At 41.2% G+C, this 25,358-nt stretch overlaps 1 protein-coding gene across 1 annotated transcript; it reads left to right on the top strand.

Annotated features, from left to right (window-relative positions):
* The first annotated feature begins 602 nt into the window (after nt 1–602).
* On the top strand, nt 603–24,915 carry cfi (complement factor I). The gene is made up of 17 exons (XM_030754094.1): nt 603–864; nt 7,824–8,047; nt 8,590–8,743; nt 9,113–9,176; nt 9,265–9,421; nt 9,569–9,774; nt 15,524–15,625; nt 15,714–15,836; nt 16,385–16,414; nt 16,515–16,535; nt 18,295–18,443; nt 18,867–18,970; nt 19,213–19,317; nt 19,770–19,945; nt 23,380–23,481; nt 23,557–23,705; nt 24,666–24,915. Exons 1-17 carry the CDS (start codon nt 805–807, stop codon nt 24,732–24,734), a joined length of 1,995 nt encoding a protein of 664 aa, XP_030609954.1. The 5' UTR covers nt 603–804; the 3' UTR covers nt 24,735–24,915.
* The last annotated feature ends 443 nt before the right edge of the window (nt 24,916–25,358 follow it).

Genomic DNA, 25,358 nt, shown 5'->3' with positions numbered 1-25,358 from the left:
GCCTAAAAATTATTTCATAAATTTTTTTTCCCTTAAAGCTATACTTACACTACACAACTATTAAAACATCCAGGTTCATTAACAGCTCCTCACACAACAGCTCTGAACCAGTGCTGTGCCGATTCATGCCATGATACAGTACGCCAAGAAAAACACTTTCATTCAACTTTACTGCCATAGTAAGTTGCCACAGTTACAGTATAAAGAAAGTACACATCATGAATCTCCGCTACTCCTTGAATTCCCTCTTGTATAATCCTTTAGTCATTATTGCACGTATTTCTTTGGAGCCATTATTAATATATGGAACACATTTATATAGCTGAGAATTTAAAAATGCTATTATCCTGACTAATTTATGGTTCTAGCCTAAGTAACATATTCAGATTAAAAGGCCACCATGAAATTCCAACTTTAGGCTCAACCTGTAATTTAGCAACTTAGTCATAGAACCCTCAAAACACATTTGTGTTCATTGCTTGAATCTGGGTTTTTCCCTATATGCACTGGACAACCCCTCCCCCCTACTCTTCATCATTTGTCAGCCGGATCAATCATCCTGTGTACTTATCTGTCGACACAAACAAGCTAATGATTGATTGGGGACATCTGTGTCCAGAAGAGAGACTGACAGTTGTTCCATGACAGAGAGAATAACTCTCTGTACTTGCAGGTTATTTTAATAGGTTTAAGTCATTTTTATTTCTTCTGCTTCACCTGTTAGAACATTTCTGGAAGAACAAGACGATCAAGACAATAACATTTTTGCGAACATTTTTACCAGTTCTGGTAAAATTTCTCAGGATGAGATCTGCCAGAGTATCTCTTTCCCTGCTATTTCTTCTCCTCATTAACATTGACATGGTGAGTTGGCCTCTCTTTAATCCCTGGCTTTTTGGGTTTAACAGCATTTTATGTGCTGCACAGCATGGCTAATAAGGCCAGAGTTCGGTACAGTGTAATAAAATAGAGCATAATATGCAGCTGTAACTGTTATAGAGCATATTTATAGTATATACAGCCATTACTTATAGTTCTGTTTCAAGTATTATTTTAAAGTAACTCTGTTTAAAAGAATTTGGGCAAAATATTGAAGAGGTTTATGGAATTATTTGGATCTCAATGCATATTTATGAAAATAAGATTTTAAGTTGGGAATTGGAGGTCAAAAGTCATTGTGGCAAATGTAATCAGTCAACATGGTTAGTGCTGATAAACTGTAAGCTTTAGTGTATGAACCATAGACCTTTTGAAGCCTTAGTTTTAGCGTTATTGCCATTGGCGTCTTGAGGTTCAAAAGTGCCCAAAATTGGATGAAAGCATGGTGTAATCAGTTAGCCTGCTTAGTAAGTTTTTATTTTGGCTTTCTGACAACCTGAAGCAACACACTCCCACCAATGCAGCCATCTGTGTTGCTTTAAAAAGCTTGGGAACATGTTTGAGCCTCATAAAGGTAGATTACAGGCCATTTAGTGTAAATTATTGTCAGTATTTTCAGTAGGGATGAGTAAATAATTACTACTCTGTAGCACATTATTTATAAGTATGCATTACAATTATAGTAATACTGTGTTTTTGTTTCTTTTATTAAACAAAGCTAAAACTTTACTTCCATCCATCCTTCCATCTTCTTCCACTTATCCATGGCCAGGACATGGGGGCAGCAGCCCAAGCAGAGAAACCCAGACCTCTCTCTGCTCAGCCACATCCTCCATCTTATCTGTGGGAACACTGTCCCAGTAGGACATGTCTGGAACACCTCACTCAAGAGGCACCCAGGAGGCAGCCTAGTCAGATACCTGAACCACCTCAACTGGCTTCTCTTGATGTGAAAGAGTAGGGGCTCTGTTCTGAACCCCTCTTGAATGACTGCACTGTTTATCCTATCTCTAAGGGAGAGGTCAGCCACCCTTCAGAGGAAGCTCATTTCTACTGCATGTAGCCGCGATCTTGTTCTTTTGGTCACTACCCAAAGCATCCTCCGAGGTCCCACGAGTCAGTCAAGTCTGGAGGATTCTTTCTTCATCTTGATCTTCCTTCACCTCCAGTGTTCAGCATCTGTTTCAGTGATTACCTGTCATGGTATAGGATTTTGTGGGGTTCGTTTTGAGGTCTAGGGCCTTCTTTTGGCAGGCTCCTCCCAGCTGAGTGGAGTGTTGTTCCGCTCATCGGCTGCGCGCACCTGTTCGCAATTCGGGCCAGCATTTAAGGACCAGTGGATCCGTTCACTCTCCGCCAGATCGTCTCGTACCACAGTGGTTTACTTACCACCTCCACTGAAGTGCCGACTTTCTCCTCCATCGCAGCCATCACGAGCCCTTTGCTGAGGAGTCAACCTTTTCCATCTTTGTAGCTGCCGCGAACACAGACTCTTCTTCGGCTATAATCTGCTTGCTCACTTGCCTGCCTGCCTGCTCGCCCTCCTACTCCTGGAAACTTGTGGGATTCTTGCAGCATCCTAGTCATCCCCCTTCCTCTCAGGAATTACCAAGTGAATAGTGAAGTAAACGTACAATTCAGCCCTAGTCACAATCTGGTATTTGAGAGCTCATGCAAAAGACATTAATCCTCCTATTTCTTTCTTTCCCCAGTGGCCCCCATGCTCAGGACTTTTCCCCCATTCATTTCCCTTGCACATTTATCTATGCCCAATTATTTTTACTGCAGAGCTGTTTTTTTTTTTGTTTGGTTGGTTTTTTTTTGAGGTCATGCATTATTGAGTCCTTTTAGTGGCTGGCTCACAAGCTGTGACATTGCCACTGAGACAGGTACCAACCACCTTGCAGCCAGAGCTCTGTGCAGCAGCCTCAACAATGGAGGTGCAGAACATGGTCCATTCTGACTCAATCTCCTCAACTCCCTTGGAATTCTGCTAGAGGTGGGAGTTGAAGATCTCGCAGACTGGGCTTCTGCCAGCGTCCCCAGCACACTCTATTAGATCTGTCCAGTATCCTCCCCTGCCATCTGAGCCAACTTACCACCAGGCAATGATCAGAAGATGGCTTAGCTCCTCTCCTCTCTCCTCTCACCTGAGTGTCCAAAACATGCAGCTGCAGATCTGATACTATGATTACAAAATCAATCATTGACCTGCAACCTAGGGTGTCCTGGTGCCATGTGCACTCATGGACACCTTTATGTTCAAACATGGTGTTCATTATGGACAAACTGTGGTTTGCACAGAAGTTCAATAACAGGCAGGCCATTTCTCCCAAAAACACCCCTTCAGGTCTCACTGTCATTGCCCACGTTAGCAGTGAAGTCTCCCAGGAGGACAAGCCACCAGATGGAGCAACTTTAAGCACCCAACCCGGTGACTCCACGAAGACTGGGTAATCTGTTATTCGGCGCATAAGCATAAACAAGAGTCAGGACCATTCTGGGTGGCTGTGGCTCAGGAGGTAGAGCAGGTCACCTACTCATTGGAAGGTTGGCGGTTTGATTCCTGGGTGCTCCGGGCTGCATGCTAAGTATTCTTGGGCAAAATACTGACCCCCAAGTTGCAACTGTCGGAGTATGAATGTGTGTGAATGTTAGATAGTAAGCCCTTAGCTACAGAATTAAGTGCTTGTATGAATGGGTGAATGCAAACGTATTGTATGAGTTCACAGTTATAGTAGAAAAGCGTTATATAATAACTAGTCCATTTGCCACTTACCATTCTCCAGCTCAGACGCGCAGGGAAGAGACCCTCTCATCTACCGGTGAAAACTCAGATGTACAGGCAACAAGCTGAGGGGATACAAGGATACCCACCCCAGCCTACCCACCCCAGCCTACTGCCTTTCAGGCAACTCTAGACTGGAACAGAGTCCAGCCTCTCTCCAGGAGGCTGGCTTCAGAGTCCAGGCCATGTGTTTAAGTGAGCTAGCTGTGTATTTCAGTCTGTTTCCACAGTTTTGATAATTATAGTTTTCAGTTTCTCCATTTTGGACAATGTGTTTTTCCTTTATTGGATTTCAGTAGCTTGTCAATAAATGACTCACGTTCAGTTTCATCCTGTTTGCCGCCATGCATCCTGCTTTGGAGCCCTCACTTTTCCATGCTCCACGGACAGTAATCCACTGATCGTGACAGCAGCTCTAAAGCTTTGCATGCCACTTTGAGTCTTACCTGTGACTGCAGAAATTAAAATTATAAGTAGGCTACTTTAATAGTAAATGTAAAAAATATACTAACCTAATAATTTAAAGACTGAATAAAAAATAAATAAGCCAGTTTTATATAAATTTTAACCAAAATCCACTGACAGATTGAGCATTAAGCAACACTGTCCACATACTAGGTGGAGTCTAGACTGAGCATTGTTTACATCTGTGCTAGCCTCAGCAATTGATATTATAAGGGTAAAGTGATAGACATAGGCTGCGGTGCTCATTTTAGCTTTTTTTTTTTGGCATATAGGCTACATATTTCTTCAAGTGGAGAATGTAAAGAATTCATTTAGCACTGCTATAAGTTAAACTATAATGGTTAAAAAGTAACCCTTGTTCATTTCATTATTCTTCTAGTTTCTTGTCAAAGCCAAAGGGCACTTCTGAACAGAAGTGTCACAGGTTTGCTGCCTGGGCAGATTTCTACTCTTAGGTCTGGTAACAGCTGACAGTTTCTATTCAAAAAGCCTCAGAGATACAGATAAAATTTCAGGGTTGGAAAGGTCATGTTTATATAAAGGGCCAAACAACTGAACTGTTTCTTGGTAGTCATCCAGCAGCACTTTAAACAAACTGAGGCCAACAATTATCAATATAGACGGGGTTAAAGTCTACTAAAGAAATGCATGGAGCGCTTTCTCTGGTTTGCAAAGCAGGAGGAAAGATTGCGATTAGCATTAAAAATAAAATCTTATCCTCAAAATTTTAGCAGGACAATTGCGGGAGGACTATAATGGTGCCACAGACCTCCTGGCCTTCTGCCTGTGGCCCAGTCCACAATGCACCCAATCCCAAAATTTCTCTGCAGGAAAGGGTTTCAGTTTCCTGCTTGAAACTGTCAGACGAGGTTACCCAGCACCAAATTTTCTGTGTCAAATCAATCTTAGTCTGGTCCCCTGCAAGGACCAATTCACCTTGGGATGCCCTAACAGGGAATATTGCCCTGGATAACACAGTTTCCAACATCACACGCAAACACCACCAACACAATTTGTTGTGGAGACAACCAGTAGAATCATGTGGCATCAGTAGTAATGCAAGCAGGATACTGGCCTATTGTAGTGGAGAAAGAGTTGAGCCAAAAGGGAAAGCTTTCAATTTACTGGTTCATCTATGCTCCAGTTCTCACTTACTGTCATGTGATCGGGTAATGAACCAAAGAGTAAGGGTGGATACAAGCAGCCAAAATGAGCTTCCTCTGTAATGTGTCTGGGCTCAGTCACAGATCTAGACTGGGGAGCTCATTCTAAACCTCTGTAGGGTCCAGGCATCTCCTCATGCTACCAGCAGTGACACTGACCCTAGCCAAATGCAAAGCTAGTGGGGAAAAAAAAACAGTCAGAAAAGATGAGGAGGAAAATAAAATATCAGTGCCCTCCACCTGTAAAGCCATTCCTGTATTGGGGTTGTCCCATTGTGGCCCCTTTAATGCACCTGTTGTTAATTTCATCAATGCCAAAACAGCTGAAACTGATTAACTCTGCTACTTAACTGACCAGCTCAATCGCCCAGAAGTTTAACTGACTCTGATTAAAAAGTGTTCCTTTAATTTTTTTTTTTAACAATTCCCCAGGAGCAACTGGAAAAGTGTTGACGAGGACATCTGGAAAATCTGCTTAGCCTACTGCCACTATACCTCATTTCAATACATAGAAGATAATGGGTGAATCGATGGATTTCCAGCAGGGTTTCCAGACATGCTTTACACCTTCTCTCAAATTAATTCAATTCAACTAGCATCAAATAACAACAGCAGTCACTTCAAGGTGCTTTAGATTGTAAGGTAAAGACCGTACAATAACAAGAAAAAACCCAACAATCAAATGACCCCCTACGAGCAAGCACTTGGCAACAGTGGGAAGGAAAAACTCAACCTTTCAACAGGAAGAAACTTCTGGTTCTGGTTGGGGGTGAAGGGGGGGGGGGGGGGGGGGGGGGGTAGACAGGACACAAGACATGCTGCTAATCTTAAAAATAGAGAGGGTGTCTGTCTCCTGAATCCAAGCTGGGAGCTGGTTCCACAGAAGAGGCGCCTGAAAGCTGAAGGCTCTGCCTCCCATTCTACTCTTAAATACACTAGGAAATTACAAGAAATATCCAATGAACACCTCCCCTGAAAAAAGGTTTATGGCCTGAGACTAGGCTTAATCCACATCTGAAAACTGACCCTTTTTTAATTGAATGAACTGGCCATCAAAACTTTATGCTGGAGAATGTTGGCAGTCAATATTTAATATCAATAGGACAGTCATGAAATCAGTGACTGTGCGGTGTAGTGTTTAAGACAGGGGTGTCGAACTCAATCACCAGACGTCCCAGAATTGAAAAAATGATCTAAGTCATGGGCTGAACAGAACTAACATTCATTGAACATCTAAAACTAAAACATTTTAATCAGTAATATGAATTTGAATGGCGAGAAAACAGCAACGTTTTCCTCAACACAGTAAATAAAATATAAAAATTATATTAGAGAATATTTCAAGCTAATGAAAATTAGCAATTTTTTCCAGGTAAAAACTGTGATGTGAATTTCTGTGCTTGAAACTCATAAAATTCTACGTAAACTGCACAGCATGTCCAGCTTATCAGCAAAAGTGCAGCTGCAATCACAGCAGGTGGACACCTGGTTTGATTTTTTTTTTTTTTTTGGCAACATAGAAAGTGTCATAAATTTACTTTTTGCATTTGCGCCTCCAACAGGTGCAACCTGACTTGAAAAGCTTTCACTGCCTCATAAATGTGTGTAATCATGCAGTCCCGTCCCTGAAGCAGGTTTAAAGCATTAAGATGTTTCATTATGTCACAGAGAAAAGCCGACTCTCACAGCCACCTTTCCCCCCGGAGCCCTCTGAGATTTTTCCTTCACTTTCTATGAACTGACAAATGTCCTCAGGCAGCTCATCGCACCTGTGTGATAAGGCACGTCACCAAATTCAGAAGCTATTTCCTCCAGAAAAGACTGAAACTGCCAGTGATTTAAACCTTTGTCTATTATAAAGTTCACTGTCAGTGTTACGGTGCTTATGACGCGTTCTGTCTTCAGGACTTTGCTGCGTGATGCAGTGATGCACTGTCAGCTCACCTGTGCAGGTCTCCCTCTGCATCTTCTCCCGTATCCGTCCCACAATCCGCTCTATTCCCTGCACATCGCAGGCGAAGAAAAGAGACACGGTTTACGTCCGATGTCAGTGGTCCTCTGACTCGATTCTGCTCTACTCAGTTTTAGTTGCTTTTCGTTACAATTGAGTATCACCTCAGCAAGGCGGCCTGAAAGTCACGTGATGTCATTTGTATTCAACAAACACAAACAGTCTCTCCATCTAGATACTTGATTTTTGTGAAGGAGTCGCTCATCTAGTGATGTCACTCTCTGGCCAATCAGTGGCATGCACTGGTACCAGGTACTAACACCTTATGGAAAACCCTAAAAATCGAGTTGAGTTGAGTTGAGCCAAGCAGGTACAAATTCAAAGAATGACTGCATAGAGTAATGAATATAAATGATGTGATGACAAGACCAAACTAATGCAAAATCTTCATTATTCTGTCATAATGATACTGTACATGAAGTTTTTTATAATTTTCATACTTTCCCCCCCCAGATGTGTATGGATAGTGTCTGTTCTACTGCTGTAACACTGTACTATGTTTTTATTGCTCCTCCAGGTAAAACCATCAGACAATGGGGATGAAGCAGATGTAACTGAGACAGTCCCTGTGCTGGAAACAAAGTCACCAACCTCTCCCACACCAACCTCTCCCACACCAACATCTCCCACACCAACCTCTCCCACACCATCTCCCACACTAACATCTCCCACCCTACTGGCTACTACCAAAACCCCCAAGACACCTGAGAGTGATGAGTTTCTGGAGTCATTTACATGTGGGTATGTGGACTCATTTCCTGAAACAATTTAATGCTACCTCTGAGTAAAGTTTTGAGCCAATTTAACTTTAACTTTGTGGACATTTGATTTTATTTTCAAGATCAAAGGCCACCATTATTTTTCAAAAAATATGAAAAAAAAAACCCTCTCTCTCATTGTTGGTGAAATTTTAAATTTGTTATCTCAGTGAATTTCTGTCTATTAGTTTGGGTTTTCTCTCCATTATTGTAGGGTCTTTATACTCAAGTCAGCATCAAGTGAGATCTAAAGCACCCTGAGGTGACTGTTGTGATTTGGTTCTATATAAATCCACAAAGGCAAACAAAGAGAAATCCAAAAATCTCCATACACACACACACACACACACACACACACACACACACACACACACACACACACACACACACACACACACACACACACACAGGAGAGAGAGAGAGATACAGACCGACCACTGGAGGTTGTCAGATTTTACAGGTTTACTGTAAATATCTGTGCATGAATATTGTGGGATTTGCAGTCTGTTTTTGTGCATTTATCAGGAAGACTCGTGCATCATGTGATGTAGCTTTCTGCCCTCCATGGGAGCGTTGTTTTGAAGGAAGATGTACCTGTAAACTTCCTTATCTGTGTCCCACTGAGACTTTGAACCCAGTCTGTGGCCGCGACAACAGAATCTACCGATCCTACTGCCAGGTAACTTAGGATAGTCCTCGGTATGACTGCTCTACCTCCAGGCAGGAACCAGAACCAAGGTTTTAAAACCTCTTAACACCCACTAAGTTAACCATGAACAATTTAAGAATAGGGTTTTTTTTACATTTTCAAAACCTAGCAAATCACATGTGTTGCATGCGTTTCTGTTTTACAGTTCTTCTCTTAAGGGATTTTTTTGTGGTATGGCAAAACGCTAAAAAAAACGAAACTAATTTTAACCTAAATAAGTCACGAGCGATGTTGTGGATGTTAAGAGGTTTCATAATATTAGAAAATAAATTTGTACATGAGAAGGTACTACTACCACCACCACCATGTCGTTTAACACAGTTTTTATTTCTTTTCCAGGTGATGGCGCTCTCATGCCGGACAAAAAAATCCTTCATGTCCCACTTTGGGGAAAACTGTGACGGTTTGTTCTCTCAGATACATTCAAAGCCTTGTGATTGTTTCTGACAGTCCTGCAAATTGTTACTTTAACCTCTTTTTCTTCACAACAGCAAATCTCCCAAAATTCACAAGTTCAATAGATGAACAAACAGGATTAGTCAGGCTCTTCATTCCCAACAGCAGCGGTGTGGAGGAATTACTGGTGTGTAAGAAGTTTTGGAACATGGCAGCTGCTAACGTGGCATGCAAGGAGCAGAAGATACCACTGTGAGAGGAATTGTGTAAATTTACATTAGTAAAGCATAAACATGTAGGATAAATATACATGCATATCAGCTATTGGTCAATAAAAAACATCTTTCACGCAACAAACTACAACATTAGAGCCACACACTTCTAATGTTGTGTGTACAGGGGTGCAGCATCCAAAGACTCTGTGGAGTATAGGAGCTTGGGAACACTCGGACAACTTCCAGAAAAATGCGTTAGTGTCTACTGCCAAGGTTATGAAACGTCCCTAGCTGAGTGCATAATCTACGACAAGGTGACGATTGGCAGTATTAATGGCAATAAGAATGTTGCTACTGCAACCTGTTACCAGAAATCAACAGCACCAAGAGGTCAGTATGTGCCAATTCTACTCTATTCTTCTCTGAAACTGTCCAAAATGAGATGTGCATGAGAAAAACAATCTGTAACAAATTCAAACAAATTGGTAAAAAGTTTGTACAGGAAAAAGTATGTTTTTGTTTGTTTAAGTAAAAGGTACTTAGAACCAAGAGTGTTCCAAAGAACATGTGTCTGCTCAAAGGCTTCTCAGAAAGTAAACAAAAGTAAGTGTTGAGCTTAGCAGTTAAATATTTACAGATCTACACAGTGAATAATTGTTCTTCAAAGGTACTCCGTAGAACTGTATATATTTTATGCATGAAGTTTATTTCATTCAATATTGATAAAGATATCTGACATAGGAAATACAGAGCTGAGACAGCTGAGAGATGAAAGAATGATGACAAGCTTGCCGACAGTGATTAAACCAGTATAAGTGGAGGTAGCATTATGGTTCTCATCCTCTGCACCTGTACTCTTCAATATATATCTATCCTCCAAGTTTGAAGTGAATAAGTTGTACAGTTATTGAAAGTGTGATGGACAGATGGACAATGGAAAAGTGATCAAATGCAGGAGTTTGAAGAAGTGTCATCTAGTTTCTTCATAGGTGCCAATATTTGACCCAAATTATTGGGAATTAGAGGAGTTTACAGAGGCCATCTTAAAACCTTCTGAACTGCTCTAGACTAATCTGGCTGTTGGTCAGTGGCTACTTTAACAACATTTTATAGTAGACCTTTTCATAGTGGATTCTTGTGGATTTCTTCTTTACGAGTCCTGGACTGTCTTTTTATTATTATTTTTTAACTAAGCCAATATTCATATGTCCAAAAAAAAAAAAAAAAAAAAAGAGAATAAACTTCTTTGATGTTCTAGGGTTTTAACAGTGTTGATTATAAATCGATCACCAATTCTGTTTTGAAATTTTATGGACAAGATTTCTGCTATAACCAAGTGGTAGAGGTATGTCTGTGTAGGTTCTCAGTCATCCAGGTCATAGAAGTCTCTGGAGCTTGAAAAAAGGCCGACTGGACTGCTTTTTGTTTCTTGAAGACTTTTCACCTCTCATCTGAAAGGCTTCTTCACTTCTCAAACCAAGAGGTGGAGGGACCCAGTTATTTAAACCCCAGTGGGCGTAGTCCCCTCGAGGTGGTTGTGACCCACTATTGTTCATGTGCATAATCACATGTGCCACGGTGTGAAAGGAGATGTGGGTCATTACAATCAGTGGTTTTGAGTGAAATCATTTGCATGCGTGGAGTGACACAGTAGGTAGTGCGGCAAATTGTTCATTACTTACAAAACGGCCAATGTGAGAGGTTTTGTGTGGACTGACGATGAGGTTGGATCGCTGGTGCACACAACGCTGAATTACAAAACAGTAAAAACACAAGAAAAGCATAAGAAGCACTCGTGAATCCACGAGTACTGTTTATCAATTTGCGCACGCGCGGAAAACTGTGGCCATCACAACCATAGTGCGCATGTGCGAGTCCCCCGTTTTCAAATCACCCCGGTTTCAAGCGTTTACACGAGAACGCAAGCCGGTGCGTTTCCGAAACGCTCCACTCTGGACCCCGTTTCCAAAACACATCGTTTTCACTCAGTTGTCGTGTAAACAGAAGGGCAAAACGCATCAAAACGACACCGTTGTCGTGTAAACGCAAGGCCAAAATGCAGCAAAATGATGCCGTTTTCATTTTGAAACGGTGTCGTGTAAACGGGGCCTTAGGGACTTCACCCCATTGTATCAAGTGACCTATTGAGGTCACAGGAACAAAGGTGTGAATGTGGGTTGAGATGCATGGGAGGGAGCTCAGGAAGTGGGGGAAAGTTGGTGAAGTAATCCACCTCTTCTGTTCAATGATGGTTGTTCACAGTGGATATAGATGCTTCTTTTACTCTTTCAAACCATCTGTCTTCCCAGTCTAAACTGTGAACATTGGCATCTAGTGCCCTTTGTCCTTTAGATGCAGATGTACAGCTGAGTCTTGTCCTGTTGAGGTGGCTCTTCTATGTTTGGAAAAACCAAACAGAGGCTGATTGGTTTCTCCAATGTAGAGGTCTAAGCACTCTTCACTAGACAACATACACTACGTTGCTTATCTTGTGTTTGGGGGTTTTGTCCTTGGGATGGAACAATTTTTATCGTAAAGTGTAACTAGGCTTGAAGTATACTGGGATGTCATGCTTGGAGAGAATAGAGGGTTTCCATTTTGGTGACCTCAGGATCAACTCTGCTTTCTGGAGACAATAGCCGCGTTTCCATACGGAATGACTCAGCACGGATCGACTCACTCAACACAACTCGCCACGGTCGTGTTGTGTTTCCATTGCAATTGAGGACCACCTCAGTGTGGGTGGAGTCGATACAGCTGCGCGGGCAGTAGTCTCTTGACGTAATTTGTATGCAGCTCAAAACACAACACAACAATGGATGATATAGAGGCAAGCTAACAGCTAATGCCAGTTTAATATCATCATCATGCATAAGTCTCCGTACAATATTTTAATGGATGAAGTTTATCATTGTTAACTATAACCCTATACCCCGAACATGTCATAATCGGCTCAGTGTACTTCAAAAGTGTGGACTTCCGGCAACAATTATCGTAATAGCACCATAGTAATACCCTATGTTGGCGGTGAAGTGCAGTTTTTTGTCAGTAATTCGTCGTGTTATTACAGTAATTCAAAGTTCCTTTGATCGGCTGCCTCAGGTTCCGCTTTAACCAGCTGTTCGGCTAGTAGGGGCAGGTAACGGTGCTTCAGTGGTGATCGTCCGGCAGTATAGGGTTATAATATGTATGCTGTGTGTGTGTTTCAGATGGCTCTCATGTTGCAAAACTACTGCTGCAAACTGTCGGTCTGGGCATTCAACTGGTGCTTTACTGTATGTGCCTCCAGTTTCTTGCTGTCGGGTTTTAAAAATGTCACAGTTGATTCTGGCGAAGGAGTTGCTCTCATGACTCCACTAGTGGCAACACCCCCTGGCCAATCAGTGGCATGCTGTTCTTCCGCGTCACATTTTCGGATCACTACAGATTGCCTAGAACCTCGGGCGAGTGAGTACGGAAAAAGGACCTGCAAAGTGTACCTGATTATAATGGAAATGCCGTCAAATTGCAGTGAGTTGAGTCGACCCGCGCCGAGTCGTTCCGTATGGAAACGCGGCTAATGTGGTTCTTTTGGCTTTGACAGGTGGTGACCTCCATGACCTCACAGTTGTGGCAGTTTGAGGTCAAGTGTGAAGTGGTGGGACTAAGAATTGGCACCTCCAAGTCTGAGGCTATGGCTCTCAGCTGGAAATGGATGAAGTGTCAGGTCTGGGATGAGTTGCTGCCCCAAGAGGAGGAATTTAACTATTTTTGAGTCTTGTTCACAAGTGAGAGAAGTGTGGACGAAGTGATCAACAGACAGACTGGTATCTGCAGTAATATGGATATTGTACAGGTCTGTTGTGGTCACCTATGTTCACAGCTTGTGACCACAACAATGAGACCAAAAGAATGAGAAAAATAAGCTTCCTCTAAAAGATGTCTGGTCTGATCTGTAGAACAGGTTTAGATGTTTGATCATTCAGGATGGACTCAGAATAGAACTGCTGCTTCTCCACATCGAAAGGACCCAATTGAGGCAGTTCATGAGGAGTCCTGGGCACCTTATAGGTGAGGCGTTTGTGGCATGTCCAAATGGAAGGGCTGGCCCAACACATGCTGCAGAGATTACACCTCTTATGGAAACCCTTCAGTGTCCCATACCAGAAAAGGATAAGGAGATGGCTGGGAAGAGGAAGGTCTGAGCAGCTCTGCTTAGACTGCTGCCCTTCAACTTGGAGTAGCAGAAGGAATTTTAGAAGTTCTAGAATTAATTAAGGTTAAAAAAATCTTACCCTGAAACTGTCACGTGAGGCTGTGCGGCAGGCAAGGTTGGACCCAAATGCAGGATGTGTGAAACTGAGCTAAATATTGTTGTGTCCTTCTGTGCTGAGGCTTCCAAGCGTGTATCGATGGATAGTGTCTTCTGTTTTCTTTCTGGGAGATTTGCGGCTTGTGTAGATGACATATGTGGCCTTGCAAGCCAACTGTACCATGTGAGTGATTCAGGAAACAAATATAAAGGCCCAGCGAAACAATTTTGTGGTATTGGGGACTATTGCCTATTGTTTTGCAATGTGTTTGAGCTGTTCCTTTTTTGGCATCTAGAAAGAGGAGATTCTCCCTGTCTGGGAACAATTTGAGCTGATCTCTCCTAATAAGGTGTGCGCATAGTAATAAATTATTACCCCAGCTTCATCTGTGCCCTGTGAAAGGGTATTTTCTAAAGCAGGTGAAGCCCAGCACTGTGGCAAAGGTGTTATTTCTAAATAAAAATGAATAAATAAAATATCCCTAGTGAGCACAGTTACAAACCAAGTAACACAATCACATTCATATCAAACCCTCTCCCCAATATATTTCCACTTTCCCTCTTGACCCCAACATTGTATCATAAAGACAGACACCATATTAGTTAGTTCAGGATTTATTTATTACCATCACAAAAATTATTTATTCTGTTCAAAGCTTCACACACCAAAGCAACTTTGTAATTATAATCACGCTGCCTAATTTACATTGACTGTCCACTTGATGGTGCAGTAGAGCAAATGAAGCACCGTGAAGCTTCAACCCATGGGTTCACTGATTGAATGGAAAGCTTCAGTGCTTCATCTCACCATCACTAGAGCTAAACTCAATCAGCTTTATTTGCTGGGGGCGATGAAGGTGGTGCAGCATCTTCACCCTCAGCTGTAACTTTTATTTCCACTAAAGGTGTAACTTATCTCTTCATCCAGTGATGAACATAGTTATGGGTTGTTACAGAAATACCTATATACCCGCAAAATCCCGCAATATAGTGAAAACTCCACAAAACTGAATTAATAATTTTTTTTTTCTCTTTTTAAATACAGTGATGCCGCAATAAGTGAACCGCAGTATAGCGAGGGACGACTGTAACAAGCCTGGGAGAAAAAAGAGGGGAAACCACTAAACAGGGAACACACAGCTAGGGGAGCAAAGACAATGACACAAAAAGAACAGAGAAAAAACTGAGGGCTTAAATACACACAAGGAATTTAGGGACAGGGGAAACAGCAGGGAACAACAGGTGAACAAAATGAAAGTAATAATACAAAGGAAGCAAAACCAAACACAAAGCACAGGGAACACGAGACTGTCAAAATAAAACCAGAAGTGACCACACAAGATACAAATGTGGACTTTACACCACAGGAGGAGTCACATACACACTGGGGAAAACAGACACGAGAGACACCACAACACAAGGGAGGGACACTAAGGGAAGGAACCCCCCCCCCCCCCACACACACACACACACACACACACACGCACACACAAGTAAGCGATGGTAAGGGAAACTAAACACAGAAAAGGGCCAAGACACATGGACAAAACAGACTTTGTTGATAACTTTGTATCTTAGGCATTACTTGAGCTTTCTCAAAGCATTTTTTGGCCTTAATTAAACTTTCTGTTTTCATAATCTCAGCCGTCTTGTGCTGTGCTTCCAAACCCCAACACTGACAGTTTTTTTTTATTATAATCAGGATCATATGGCTCCCTGAATATGACCATTTACAGACAGTGCAAAGGGGACTTCGTGGATTACCATATGAGAACTGAATTTTTTTTGACGAAATTTAAAGTTTTATTCTTTATTTTAAAAGTAGTTTGACTCTTCTATCTGCTTTAGGCTGTCCCTTCACCTGTGCCAATGGGAAGTGTGTGACACTGAACCAGGCATGTAATGGAATTGACGACTGTGGCGACCGGAGTGATGAGATGTGCTGTAAAAGTAAACCAAACGCACACAAACACATACGTAGATGAGCTTAATATCCCTATATGCTCAAAGTTTCACAATGTGAATGACTGTGTTTCAGAGTGTAAAAAAAATGCTTTCCGCTGTAAAACGGGAATGTGTGTGTATAAAGATGCACTCCGTGATGGACAGATCGACTGTCTGGATGGCGAGGATGAAACAGAGAAAGCCGTGCTCCTACAAAGTAAGGAACAAAATGCCTTTGCTCCCACTCAGTTTTGGAAAAACAGGAGATGTTTGCTTTTAGAAAAGATTTTATTTTCCTTTTTGCAATTTAGTTTCCTCCACTTAAAAAGGGGGCGCATTTAAAACTGGTTTTGCTCAGATTCCTGATCTACCCAAACACCGACAAGCCTGGCTTGCAGTCAAATAAATCCAAGACCCTAACTCTAACAGATAGTTCAACAATATCTGTTGCTTACACAGCCAAGATTAACATGAACATTTCTTTAAAATGCTAATGTTACTCAAGTAGCTTAGGTAACTCAAATGTTCCTGTTGTCACCATAATATGAAGTCCACCCGACATAACTAGATCGTTCACATCTAAGTGAACTAACTTTTTACACTGATTGTGTCATGATTTGCTTCATATAACCACATTAAAAATAGTCATCACCGTTAAAAGAGGCTAACTTCATGTACGCGATTTTTATAGCTGAAATTTTACCACCATCAATTTGTTTCCGTGCACCCTAGTGATTACAACTATGTGTTTGTTTTTTAAAACAGAGTCTAAGTCAGATGTGCCCAAAAATTCAGGTAAATGAAATCCTCACAGCAGCTGTTTGAATGTTTAACTGGAAACATGTTTTATTAGTGGTGATGATTATTAGCAATGATGCTTTTTTCTTTATTTCAGAGTACATCTCTCCCATGAATGGTATGTAGACTCAAAGTGATTCATCAGAGGAGCTGGCACACCTTATTGTATTTTTTAATCCTTGAGTCAAATGCAGGACTCAGAGGACAGGATTAAACTCAAAATTCAGCTTTATGTGCCAATACACATGAGAGTAAACACAACAGAAATTTCCCTCTGGGATCAATAAAGTATTCTGATTCTGATATAAACTGAGCCAGCACGGAGCCAGAAATACCTTTTCTAAGACAAAACTCAGGACAAACAGAGCACACAGCAGGAGAGAAGCCACAGACAAGGATGCAACAAGCGAAGTGAACAAAACCGAGGCTTAAATACACTTAAGATAATTAGGACATAGCTGGGGAAGACAGGACACAGGTGAACAGAATCTGACTCACAAGACAAGAGGCAGCAAGACTAAAAACAAAGCACAGGAGACAAGCGCAAGGGGAGGGGAACAAAGACGCACACAGCTGGACATAGAAGACAACACGACAAAGAACAGAGGAAAACTGAGGCCTTAAATACACATCAGGTAATCAGGGCAAGAGGAAACAGCAGGGCACCACAGGTGAAGCAAATGAAATTAATAACAGGGGAAGCAAACTAAACTCAAAGCACGGGGAACACAAGACTTGTCAAAATAAAACAGGAAGTGACCAAGGAAGGAACACGGCACAGGGAAACAGACAGACATGGGACAGAAATGCAGACTAGTCACAACACTGGGAATAACACTCAGTACAGAAACAAAGACGGTCAGGGGTAAGACAAAAGGACAAACAGACACCAGAACACAGACGCTGGGGAGACAGGGATGAAGGAACCAGAAAACCACAAATGATAAAGCCAGCACTAAGAACTATGAAAACCAAAACAAACTGGGAGCACACAAGGAAAATAAAATTAAACACAAAACGCTGGGCAGACGGCACAGGATCATAACAGTTCTCTACTGTCCACCTGGCCCTCTTTCAGAATTTCTGTCTGATTTCTCAGACTTTTTTTCTGATTTTTTGCTCAGTTCAGGTAAAATAATTTCAGTGGGTGATTAACCCTATAACTCCGGATGTAGATGCTGAAAATGACTCAACACTGCATTTAATCTATTATTAGATTCAATTGGCTTCTCTAAAAATATAAAGGAGCTCGCCCACCCCTTTAATCATACTCTGGATCTTGTCCTGACATATGGGATAGAAACTGAAGACTTAACAGTATTCCCTGAAAAATGTGCAGAGTAGCTACTTAAACTCTACTCCCACAGAGAGAGGTCATCTCATCAGTAGTTTCACATCCTCACTGCGTAGGACCATGGATACTGTGGCTCCTCTGAAAAGGCAAAGCCTCAAATCAGAAGGGCCTGACTCCATGGTATAACTCACAAATGCGCAGCTTAAAGCGGATAACCCATAAGCTGGAGAGGGAATGGTATCTCACTAACTTAGAAGATCTTCATTTAGCCTGAAAAAGAGTTTGTTGCTATATTTGTTTACAGCTCTGAACCCTGTGGAACTCCATAATTAACCTTAGTGTTTTAATGTATTTACAGTACATGAACAAATTGGAGTCTATTAGATAAATACGATTCAAACCACTGCAGAGCAGTACCTTTAATACCTATGGCATGTTCTATTCTCTGTCATAAAATACTATGGTTAACACACTGTCAGAGGCCATAAGAAGATTAGCCCCCAGGTCAAGTCTCATCAGAGCTGAATATGAATTTGAACAAGACTGTGTTATGCAACTCTTAAGTGTTGATCACTGTGACTAGAAACTAAAGCCAGCAGAAAAATCCTGGAGTCCAAGCTGTACTGTGGCATTCCAAATGCAACCACAGTGGACGATGAGGAAGCAGGGGATCGAGGAAGGACTAGTCATGGACGAGCCAAGAGGGTAGTGGGAGGAGTCCCAGCAAAGCCGGTAAGCTCGAATCAAATCTAACTTTCTGAATACAGTTACTGGTCATATGTGTGTGTTTGTGAGTTTTTTTTTTAAATAATCTTACCATGTAGCAGTGGTTTCTAGATTGAAATTCACCTGGTCATCTGCTGACTGCTGAGATTTCTAGAAGTTGGGGAAACTATGATCCTTATATGCAGCATTCAGCCAAAGCCCATTGAACACTTGAAGAAGAATCAGAAACCACTGTTTTTAAAAAATTGTCAACATCTGAATATCAGAAAGTAGATAAAGTAGATATGAGGTCTTTAGATTGGATGGGGCCTGATTATTCAACACTAGACAATCCAACATCGCATTCTGCACACCCGGAGGATAATTGTACATATGCTGCTTGTTACAAATAACAAGAAAAATATGAAAAGTCTGTTCCTGTGTCTGCAGACCCAGATCCAGTGGCAGGTTGCTCTCGAGGAAAACAGGAGGATTGACTGTGGGGGAGCTTATATTGGAGGCTGCTGGGTCATCACTGCTGCTCACTGTGTCAGGTTGGGCAAATCATCCACCCTTCCCAATAGATTTAAAACACTCGTTAAGAGTTGGCATTGCTTTAAAGGTCCACACCCATTAAGCTTCTCCTCTCCTCTCTTAAATTTTATATAATTTCCAGAAAAACGGAGCTCATATTCTGGTCAATGCATTTAATAGTCATGCTGTGCTTTGTAAATCAATGTATTTGTGATGGCATTAACAGTAATAATCATATTTTCTGCTGTCTTGCTGTTTATAGACCTAACCCTGGGGCCTTCAGAGTGAAGTTTTCTCTCTGGAAGAAAATTCGCGCTCAAGGCACAACTGATATTGTTCCTGTTGAGGACATCTTCATCCACCCCAAGTATGAATAACACAATCTGTGGCACACAAATGTGTTTTATTCATTTACAGCTGAATATTTTTACTCTTTCACTCTACTAGAGCAGCGTCACAGGATTTAAAGTAATCTTGATTTATCTGGGCTTTGTGTGGACACTCACTTCTTCCTGTCTGGTAACTCTCTTATGATTGGGTGGGTAGGTGGGGCTTCTACACCTGAGATGACCATATTTGGGATAATCACTCTGTACGATATCATACAGATCCAGTAGTAGAAGAAAACTGAGTGTTTAGATCAGCTTGAAGTCTGAGCTTGTGGTTCATAAGGATTAGTTGTACAGTGACCTCATCATTTAAAGCTTTGTTTAAAATGAATATCCAGAACTGCAACAGCAGATATGTGACAGAAAAAAAAAAGCGCAATAGGTCCATTTGAATGTGTAATTAAATACAAACAAATTTTACATCCCACAGTTACATTGCCAGCACATATCAGAACGACATCGCTCTGATAAAACTCAAGAAACTTCCATTCACAAACAAATGTCTGCTGGACAACCCGGCCATTAGCGCCGTGTGTGTTCCTTGGTCCACACAACTCTTCCAGCCCAACCACACCTGCAGCATCTCTGGGTGGGGGCGAACTGCAGGTATGGACACAAAAAAAATATTGTTTTCAGTCACAAGAAGAACAAAAATGTTGTTAAATGCAGGTTAAAAATGAAAGGCAATCAAGGTTTTTATTTTTTTCTTTCTTTTTTTATTTTTCTTGCACCACTTCATAATCTGTCCACTTAAACTGATACTTGCCTTTTCATCCAGCTAGAGTCCATACTTGTTTATTTTACTTAATTATAGGTAAGCAATGATTTATGTATTTATTATCATTTTAGGCTGTGTCTATTTTCCTTTTGTCGTACCAGTGCTCTACAGCATTTTGCCTTTAGGTTTGATAGCCTCATTGTTTATTTTTACTGCCCCTCTCTCCAAAAAAGCTAATTTCATTTAAATTAGTATATACTGCATAATTTACAAAAACAATCCAAGACAAATATACTTGGCTCCTGTGTAAAACATGAATAAAGAGAGAATGAAATTATTTGCAAATCATAAACTGATATTTTATTCACAAAGAACATTGAAAACATATCAAATGTACCGTTTTAACCCTGGAAGGCCAAGTTTATCATATTAGATACATGAGTTTATATATCATATGCATATTGATATATATATATATATATATTTTTAATTTGTCAGAAGGTTTATTAAACACTGCAGTTTCAGAAAAATTGAATTTTCTGGCAATTATTTCACTGTTCAGGTGCTTACAGGGTTAAAAAATAGTAAGGTCTTTTTTGACTTTTGATGGTTAATTGACAAGAGTTCAACAGTAACACGACTGTGTATAAAAAGAGAATCACAGCGAGGCAGTTTCTGATATGGATTGTTCACTAATTTGCCAGTAACTGTTTTTACAAATTGTGACCTCTGGGCCCTCATGTAACACTGTAATCTGTCATGGTTCTGTCATGGAAATTTCTGCATGGACTGAGGTACAGTTCCAGAAATTAGTGCCATCTATTTCATCCACAAATTCAGGCTAAAGGTCTGCAAAGATGAAGCCATATGTGAACGGGGTCCAGAAATGCCACCGTTGTGTCCGAGCCAAAGCTCATTTAAAATGGATTGAGGAAAAGTGAAAAACTGTTCTGTGGTCAAAATGTTTTAATTCTTTTTGGAAAACATGCACAGACGATGGCTGTGGCTCAGGCGGTAGAGTGGGTCACCTACCAATTGGAAGGTTAGAGGTTCAGTTCCTGGCAGCTCTGGGCTGCGTGTCAAAGTGTTCTTGGGCAAGATACTGAACCCAAAGTTGCTCTCTGACGCAAGCCTTGGAGTACGAATGTGTGTGAACGTTAGACAGTAAAAGCACTTAGATTCATATGGAAGTGCTTGTATGAATGGGGTGTGAATGGGTGAATGCAAATGTGTTGTATTAACACTTTGAGTGCTCAATTAGAGTAGAAAAGCGTTATACAAGAACTAGTCCATTTATGACTTATGATGCTAAACTGCACACTGCGTGGCTTTGTAGTAAAAGAGTCCAGCTGCTGAACTGGCCTGCCTGCAGTCCAGACCAGGGTTATTATAGTTAATGAAAACGAACGAAATAATGAAAACTGAAATTGAAAAAATATTGTCGTTAACTGAAATAAATAAAAACTAAAATTAAAAGGAAAAAACGATAACTAACTAAAACTGTAGTGTGAATTTAAAAAACTAAAACTAACTGAAATTATAGATAAAATGACCTTCCTTTTCTTGTTTGTCATTTTATTTAAAAACCTTATGGATTGATAATTTTTCCACTCTCCGAGTTTAAGTTGGGAGCGCCATCAGGCAGCTGTGTGCTCACCGAGCTGGTCCGCATAGTAATGGCAGCGGTCTGCAGGGAAAGCAGCAGAGTCCCACATGGAGTTTCTTTGACTCCAACAGCACAGATAGAAGCCAGTGTCTTGTTGTGGATGATGAAAACATGTGTGGAACACTTCTCAGTCAGGAAAAAACACCAACATCAGCGTCCACCTGAGAAGCGCACAACCGCTCTGAACCGACACAACCTGACGTTCACCTCTGGAGAAATGTAGAAACGTGACTACTCGTCGGGTCCACTCAGCCTGCAACGTTGTGATTAACCTGTTCCGTCCTTGTACGTTTCCGGCTACTTTATCAGTCAGAGAATAACAATCAGGAATAATAATCAAAGAATCAATAAGGACTCAAAAATGTCAGCAAGTTCCTGGAGGGAGACTGCTGAAACTACCGGAATGGACTCGAGGGAATGAAGAAAGTGAAAAAACAGGGACAAATATGTTTGCAGTCAAAAAAACTGAGCACAAAGAGGGAGGAACAAAAAAAAGTCCCAGTCAGCACCGCATATAAAACACCAGCATGCGACCACAAGGTAATTAACACACACAATCACGCTACTCAAGCATAAATGCGGACATGAGGTCGGCCACTTCCGTAGGTTCTGTACAGAGGCTGCAAAAACCCTGCAAGTCTAATTAGGAGCATCTAACCAAGCTAGCTCCAAAACAGAAGCAGCTTCAACATCAGGATGCAGCTGGATTTGAGCTCTGACTCCTTCAAAGAGTTTGATTTTGTCAAACACCACATGTAGCTGTTGTTAATCTGCTGCACTGACGCTGAAGTTTATTGGGAGTTTATTGTAGAATTTACCGAGTTTTGGAGTTCATGTTTTTCATTTGTTTCTCCCTGTTGATGTTCATGTGTGTCCTTAATATTACACACATTTAGCACGTAGCGCTGCTGTCTTGTGAACCATTGGTTGTTGAATATATTTCTTTAAACGGTATATTTTGTTGAATTTTTATCACACAATAGTCACTCTTGCGCCTTGAATCTTGCACCTGACAAAGTATGAAAAACTAAAACTCATGTCAAAACTAATGAAACTAAACTAAAACAAAGCATTAAACCAATAAAAAAAAACGAGCAAAACCACTCTGAAAATTAACTGAATTAGAGGGGAAAAAAAAACGAACTAAAACTAAACGCTAATGTAAAATCCCAAACTATTATAACCCTGGTCCAGACCTTTTACCAACTGAAACCATTTGGAGCATTGTGAAACAAAAATATGACAAATAAGACCCGGGCTAGAATCCTCTATCAGACAAGAATGGGACGTTCCTCTCCCAAAAGTCCAGCAGCTGCTGTCCTCAGTTTCCAGATGTTTAACTGTTCTTAAAAGAGGTGCTACACAGTGGTAAACACGGCCCTGTCATGGCTCCATCAAATTCAAAGTGAGCTTATATTTTTCTTAAAATGACCGATTTTCACCAGTTTCAACATTTGATATGTTTTCTGTGTTCTATTGTAAGGAGAACATGAAGCTCACGAGAAAGCTCGGGAACCAGCAACAGCATGGAGATAAACAAACACTGTTTAGCTCCATGCTATCCATACATCTACTTTGTGAGATCGTCTGTTATACCATCAGCTGGTTTGATTGATGATCTGACTGAATGTTAAATATTGCTGCTTTTGTGTCCAGAGGGCAAATCGGCTTCGGTGTTGCTGTGGGCCAACGTTTCTCTGATCGAAAACTGCAGCCAGTTCTACGGAGACCGGTTCAAACCAGGCATGATGTGTGCAGGTGAGTGATCCACACACACTCATCACTGCTACCTGGAAATAGTGCAGGTGTATATGTGCGTGTGCGTGCGTGCAGGTGATCTGGAGGGCAGTGTGGATTCCTGCCAGGGTGACAGTGGAGGTCCTCTGGTTTGCAAAGATGAGCTGGGGGTTTCTTACCTCTGGGGCATCGTCAGCTGGGGCGAGAGATGTGGACAGCCAGGATTCCCGGGAGTTTATACACAGGTATAATACACAAAGAAAATACATGCTTTATACTGTGCTGTATAATATACTATGAAAATACACATTCATCTAAGAAGCAAAAGATCCCTGATTTGATCACCTAGTCATTTGTTTGAGATTTTAGCTGTATACCTCTTTTGGAGTCAGAAGTGACCATATTTGAATGTGAAGGTGGAGTGATAACCAGTGTGCTTCCATAGACTGTACATGTGCAACACAGAAATACCTGCTGATTAGGGCTAAATAACATCCAAAGAAAAAGTCCTAGAATTTCACACACCAAAACAGGGGCACAGGCATCTTGTATGGTCTGTTAGTCCAATTAAGTGCACAGCAGCCATATTACTGGTCAGATAATCATGTTAAAAATGCTCCAACAGCATAAACATGGTCCAGAGGTCCAGTTCAGGGACTCCAATTAGCTGAGCTGAAGCCTACCAGACAGCTAGCAGCTACATCCACCTTGTATCGCCTTCTGTCCGTCAGTCAAAAAAAAATCCACCCGTCGTTTGTTAAGAAGGAGGAAATTAACCAGAGATACCAAAATGTTTGGTTTTTTTATAACACGCTGTAAACATGTTTATTTCTGCTGTAAAGTTGGACATTTTAACATTGGAGTCAACTGGGGTTGAGTAATTTTTTGAAACCTCAAGTGGACACTGGAGGAACTGCAGTTTTTGAACTTCCATTGCGTCATTTTCCAACCCCTACTGCTTTTGCTCTTTTTTTTTTTGTCTGTTTGTTTAATTAGATATCAATTGCTTCGATGTATAAATCAAAATAGCTTTGACAGTTTAGGTTTTATTTCAGAGCATTATAAAAATGCAGAAAACAATTTGGATTACAAAAAAGTGCACTGCAATCAAATTTTTTTCAATAGATTTTCATATATCATGACTAACATCAGCATATCAGCGTTATTACAAACAATAACATTGTGTGTCTGTGTCTGTTTGGCAGGTCGCTCATTACTTTGAGTGGATCAGGCTTCAAACAGGTTGGCCTGCTGTCACCAAATTCAACTCCTGATAGCACAAACTCGCAGCATGTGGCCACATTTCAGTAAAGTTGTGCTATTTCATTTGGGCTAAAACTGCATGATAAATGATCCTTTCACTGTTTCATGTGACTGCTCGGTGTTTGTACGGGAATTAAATTACCACTTTGTATCCAGTAAAACACCAATAAAATCTGCTTGTGAAGCTGTTAATGAGACGGAGTTTTTCATGTAACCATCTCCCAACTAAATTTAGGCCTTAACACACACTGCTGGAGTTTTAACAACACATCCATCCATCTTCTTCTGCTTATCTGATTCTGGGTTGCAGTGAGGCTGGAGCCCATCCCAGCTGCAACAGAGTGAGAGGCAGTGTACACCCTGGACAGGTTGCCAGTCTGTCGCAGGGCATTTTAACAACACATGATTTTTATGTGTGATCTTATGAAGGGTAGTAACAAGGACGGGCTGTATGGCAGGCAGGAAAGGACCCTGTTGCAGTACTCAGGAAACAGGACATGAACTTAAAACTCAGCTTCATTTGGTGGCAAACTTCAGAATTTAATAAATAAACATGGAGCGGATCAGGAGCTAAACAAAGCAGGAACTGAGAGTCAAGAGTTAACTTGTAAGGATGTGCGATACTGCAACATTTG

The sequence above is a fragment of the Archocentrus centrarchus genome, chromosome 18, assembly GCF_007364275.1.
Source record: "Archocentrus centrarchus isolate MPI-CPG fArcCen1 chromosome 18, fArcCen1, whole genome shotgun sequence".
Lineage (NCBI taxonomy): Eukaryota > Metazoa > Chordata > Actinopteri > Cichliformes > Cichlidae > Archocentrus > Archocentrus centrarchus.
Note: the sequence above shows the minus strand (reverse complement) of the source record. Positions and strands in the feature narration are given on the sequence as shown.

Coding starts and splice junctions, on each gene's coding strand:
- cfi (XM_030754094.1), top strand. CDS start 805: ATGAGATCTGCCAGAGTATCTCTTTCCCTGCTATTTCTTCTCCTCATT. Junction 15,626..15,713: donor TGATGAGATGTGCTGTAAAA/GTAAACCAAACG, acceptor ACTGTGTTTCAG/AGTGTAAAAAAAATGCTTTC. Junction 18,971..19,212: donor ACTGCTGCTCACTGTGTCAG/GTTGGGCAAATC, acceptor TGCTGTTTATAG/ACCTAACCCTGGGGCCTTCA.